We start from the raw sequence: 5,309 nt of genomic DNA, 5'->3' as shown, positions 1-5,309 counted from the left end.
CTCCTTCTTCAGCAGCTGGTTTCTCGGCAAGGAAGGGTTTCAGGTCAAGGCCTTCTTGAGTGCGGAATTCATTTATTTCTTCGAGGCAGTTATCTTCATCTGGTTTATAACACCACCGACAGTACCGCACATCACAGGTGCGCCTGCTTAACAGTAGCCATCTACTGCTTGCCTTCAGGCACTAAGTGGTGCTTTCTGGAGAGCTCGCGTTCACCAACACCAAGGTTAAACTGCGCTTCTCTACGGAATATCTTGCTTCAACAGCCAGGCAGCACCTGCCATCGTCTCAGAAATTTTACGCTGCTGTGGACGTGTGGCAGTCCCATACCGCGTTTTGTAAGTTCAGCCTCCTTGTCATCACTCTCGTCACCTTCTCCGTTCTTGAGAGCCAAAATCTTATTCCATGTATCTGCGCTGTATACACACAAAACGTCACATCGCTCTACCGCATGGGTGCCTGCATGATTGGGCGTGAGGCCAACGCTCTCTACTCTTAGACAGGCTCAGCTCATTTATCAGCAATTTCCGGGACCAGAATTTGGGTAGATAGCACAAATGCTCGGACAGTATGTATCTACAAGCATACGGGTACAGAGAGAAACATAACAGTGGATCCAAATAAGTCGGATTACTTGCCGTTCTTAAGTTTATGTTGACAGCATCAAAGATATACACACAGGGATGCAAGTTGTTTTGCCGTAGAGTTTATTCGGCAAGTTTCAACGCTCACCTGATGGGTTGGTCATTTTCCACTAAGGTTTCCTCTGAAAGGAAGCAGATAACAGCTGCATTGTCACAGCCCGTAGCGTTATAGCACCTCATCTCGCGGGTGCCATCAACCATCATAGAAGCGAAACCCGCCACTGCATTGTCGTAGTAAATTGTGCCGTCAATTTCGTCAGTGCGCTTGGGCTGTTTTATAGTAAAAGCCGGCGGGACCTCGGTGCTGCAGGCAGTGTTCGGCATCGAACATTTACCAATGAGAGCTTGTGGAGATTCGGAAAGTTGCTGGTGCATAAGGGCGAAGGAAAAGTGGCTCTCCGCTTGCCGTATTGCGAGTGGCATTCACAGAGTTTTCGTTTACACGTCCTCCTCATGAGTCAACACGTTCCTGGATTGTACAGTCTGCGCTATGGATCATATTCTGATATTCTGAAATTGTTCTCTGCTGTCGTAGGGTGCGCGCAGACCCAAGCTTAGTGAATCCGCTCTCCCAGAATTCGACTGCTTCTTTCGCTGTTGGGGGGACTTCCCCTGCTTTAATGGCGTAGATGAGAGTGTATCCCTTAGCAACCTGATCATCGATTACAGCAGCGCGCACCACCCACTCAATTCAGATGATGCTGTGCAACTTTCGGCAGAGCTACACGGCTGGCTCGGCCCTCAGTTGCCGTGGTTTCCTGCTTTGCTTGCGGTGTATGTGGGTGGGCGGGTGTGAGTTTCAGATTGGCCCAGCTTCAGTGGACTTGGTAGACTCCCCTGCGAGTCGTTGGTGTTCGAGTAAACGCTTACATTTGGATGGATTGTTGAATCCTCTATATCTTCGCATTTCAGGTTATACAACGCCTGCTCATAAGCTTTGGCACTGCTAAGCGCATTTCTCCTTTTCCTGGTCTCCGTGTCCACTGGAGCAGTGAATTCGGTAAGGCCGAGCCCCTCGGCAGTACGCACAGCATTGACGGCATCCAAGTACTCTTTTTGGCCATCACCTTCAAAAGAAAGGAGCACGACACATTTACTCAGCAGCGCGATTCACAGTCCACCTCACTCTGGCTGCTTCCTACTGTTTGTATATGAGGTATCAACGATGCAAGCTTGACCCACCGTGAGCCTCCAGCTTGGGCTTCACACCTACGCTTGCCTCAAGCTTGTGCCACATCTGGAGACTGCAGAAATTTAACAGACACACGGCTAATGCGGTACAGCTGCTCTGCCCTTTTGTGGTTGGCAACTCCGAGAGAAGTTTCGTTTCTTGAATTCAAAGTTCCGTGTTGTTTTAGCGCGCGTGCTTGGTTGTTTGATCGCAGCGCAGGCTCGTATTTCAATTCGCAAAAAGAATTTCTAGATTTTTCTCCTACAAGAATACACTATAGCCTCGGGAAACTGCACTAAGAGGTGCCGTGCACTCACGTCACAGGATGCGTCCCTTGAGTTATGCCAGCGGGCTTGATATAGCATACAAGGCTTCCCGGCTCACAGCCGGTTGGAGTGCCGCAGTAAATAATCTCCGGGTCCTCACTCAATAAGCTGACAAGCGCTACAGCATTCTGGTTAGTGTAGGGTGCTTCATCTTCCTTGAACACTGCAGGGTATCCGCCCCTAAAAAGAGACGCAGAAGGCATTACATGCCATTACTTGTCGTGATACAACCATGTCTAGGCTACGCAAAAGACCGTCGTCATTTTGCCGTTTAGTTTTTGTGCTTACAAGAAGGCTGAATATCCTTGTTTCCATAGTTGAAGGGCTTCGTCACAGGTCATTGCGGTCCTTACGGCAGCAGATGACCGTGTGGCTGAAATGACAAACGCTCCACTGTCGTCTTCCCCCTGAAAGAAGCCATCCCAAAACGCCCACTTTATTTGTTTATTTTTGTGCTCCAATTAGAGGTTATTCATGTTCAATGGGTAGGAGGCATTCGCTTCGTGCGTTTAAGGCCACGGTACCTGCTGCTTGACCTACAATTATGTGTTTAAAATTCCCGGACTTGAGAGCTTCACATGTCGTTGTAAGGAAGGTCGCAACATCCGTTCCTGGCTGTGCCTCTCCGTTTGGTATGTATTCTTTTGCTTTGGGATCCACATCTCTCCGCAACTTGTTTATTTCAACTGTGCAGTGCTGGGCGCCTGCTGAATGCAGAAGCAGTACTCGAACCCCGCACTACAGTTAGACTTCTTCTCTATTGCATCAAGTTGCTGTGCACGGTGAGGTGAGATACTGGTTCTTGAACGATTGTGGCCACTGTATGCGAAACGTGTCGTCGCTTAGGGCTGTGGCTTGGTGTTTCTGACGTCGTTTTCAGCAGTTTTACTTGCGCGCAGCCTGGCTCCTGATGTTCACGTGAGCGCTTAACAGTTGTCTACACTGTTTTTGCATTCATCTAAAGGAGTTTCGGGTATGATGTCACGTGGAGTTGCCTTGCAACAGAGGCTACAGCAATGAGTGCAACTGCCAACGGAAGAATCTGCCTACTTTGCGCACCAGGCACACGCCCTTGTTCCGGGGTGCCCTGGACGCCTCGAGACTGGAAGAAAGGCTTGAGCTACTAACATTTTTTTTGTATTTTGACTCGATTACAGCTTGCAGGGGTCCTCTGGTAAGATCTACGACTCTTGATATAAGGGTTGTATGGCTATCCTTGGGTCGAGTAGGTAACGGGCAGTGGCAGCCTCGCTGCAGAGCTTGTTGCAACCCACCTAACTCAGTCAGCCCAGTTACAGTACCGCTACTTGTGCGAACATTCTGGAATGTTGTTCTGCCTTGACCGTTGGCATCCGCAAAGCTCCCCTGAGCAATNAAAAAATTTCTCTTTAAAATATTTTTGAGCCTTTTTATTTGGAATTGAGCCACCAGCCACCGCACCAACCACCAGCGCTGCGCTTGCACACCTTGCTGTAACTCCTAGTGGAAGGCAGCCCCACAGTGGATGCATTAAAGGGGGCTTAGTTATGCATGCAAGCATAAAAAATGTCCTTTTTAATGTATTTACTAACAAGGTAGCCAATCATTACACAGATAAAGTTGCACTCATACGCATGAGCCGATGTGCAGATAACTAGGAAAACAAGAAAAACTTCAGATCGGCTTACAAAATTCATGGATCTGCACAGGCTAGATGATCTCTTACTAATTAGATGCCTTTCTGTACTATATTTCTTAGCCTCATCGAAATATTCAATTGCTCGTTTGTGCATTCTGTTAACAACGGAGCAACAAGGGTGAACATCGATGTTATATGATGTTGCCGGTGGGGGAGATGCGTAAGAAGACGCTGCAGTGTGTATCAGATCAGCGCCAGCGTCTCCGCCTCTCATTCTTATGACTTTCATTAGGCTGTTGTGCTTTAGTAGTTGAGAATAATCCGTTAATAAGGCTTCTCGTGACGACCCCGCAATCTTGTGCGGCTTACGATTACCTTTAACAAGGACAAATAACCCTAATTGTTGCATTNTGACGACCCCGCAATCTTGTGCGGCTTACGATTACCTTTAACAAGGACAAATAACCCTAATTGTTGCATTGTTGTGTAGTTATTGGTTGTTCAGACGGCCTCTGGAGATGCCACTGATACCAGAGAAAAGAATTGCATCCTTAGATATTCAAGCTTCCCGAGGTTTCGTGTTGAGATCTCAGCCTGTGCCCCCTCAAGGCGAGCATTGTTCATGAATACAGTGACACAGGTGACAGTAATGCATTTTGCATGTATCGTGGGTCTGTCTAAAGTAGGTAAATACATCTACATACACCTAGATACTGGCTAGTTGTGGCCTGACGAGCGTATGCGGTTCGGTCATGTGGTTATGACATTGTCTAAGACGGAGAAGCTGTAGTGCTGGGTGCTGCATATCCGGAGGAGCTGCTTCCCCTCCTCCCGGATATCGGTAGGTAGATATATAGGTAGATAAAGATATAACAGCATTACTCTTTAACTCGCTGACACCACAGAGTAATGGCAAAATAAAGTTACTGAGGGTATGGATGGTGATATTTCAGGAAGGCTCATGAGAGCTCGCGGAATTCGAGTGAGATGAAATGATAAAGGGGTATTAATTCACGGTTCGTTCTAACGATTTCTTACATATTATTATGCTGTACGATTAGTTGATATATAAGCTAGCTGTTAAAGTATAAAGCACACCACCACATCCTCAGACTGCTCCATGGGTGGATTTGCCAGCATATCGTTTCCCGGTTGTTCCATGCCCAGATCACACGCAGATTTATCTCTACTTATTCAATTGCAGGGTCGTGTTTGTTGCCTCTTAGTTTTCGTTCTATTCACCATCCCTATCAGCTACATTAGCCGGAGAATATGTGGATAACTTGTATAAGTGCAGGGGCTTAGCCACGTCCACGTGTCTGGCGATTTCAAAGGGCTTCTAGAGTGAAACTTCAGAATAGCTATCAATAAGGTAGAAATCTCATGTACCTTTCATAGGTCGTTCTTTACAACTACAGAACATCCTGCTAACCCCATACTGTGCTAATACTTTGCAGAAGGTCGCCGAGTTGCCAGCTCTCAGGTGATCTAAACTGCAGCGATCCGAGTCGGCGCAATATCTCACAGACGCAGTACATCAATGAAGGACAAG

General features: G+C 47.4%; 1 protein-coding gene across 1 annotated transcript; it reads right to left on the bottom strand.

The window, feature by feature from the left end:
• Nucleotides 1–257: 257 nt before the first annotated feature.
• EMH_0069260 (SAG family member) lies at nt 258–2,560 on the bottom strand (the record flags this gene model as incomplete). The annotated part of the gene is made up of 7 exons (XM_038022631.1): nt 258–414; nt 731–946; nt 1,191–1,294; nt 1,513–1,709; nt 1,825–1,886; nt 2,131–2,319; nt 2,493–2,560. 7 exons carry the CDS (start codon nt 2,558–2,560, stop codon nt 258–260), a joined length of 993 nt encoding a protein of 330 aa, XP_037878485.1.
• Between the last annotated feature and the right edge of the window lie 2,749 nt (nt 2,561–5,309).

This window comes from Eimeria mitis, genomic scaffold (genome assembly GCF_000499745.2).
Source record: "Eimeria mitis Houghton genomic scaffold, Emh_scaff3761, whole genome shotgun sequence".
NCBI lineage: Eukaryota > Apicomplexa > Conoidasida > Eucoccidiorida > Eimeriidae > Eimeria > Eimeria mitis.
Note: the sequence above shows the minus strand (reverse complement) of the source record. Positions and strands in the feature narration are given on the sequence as shown.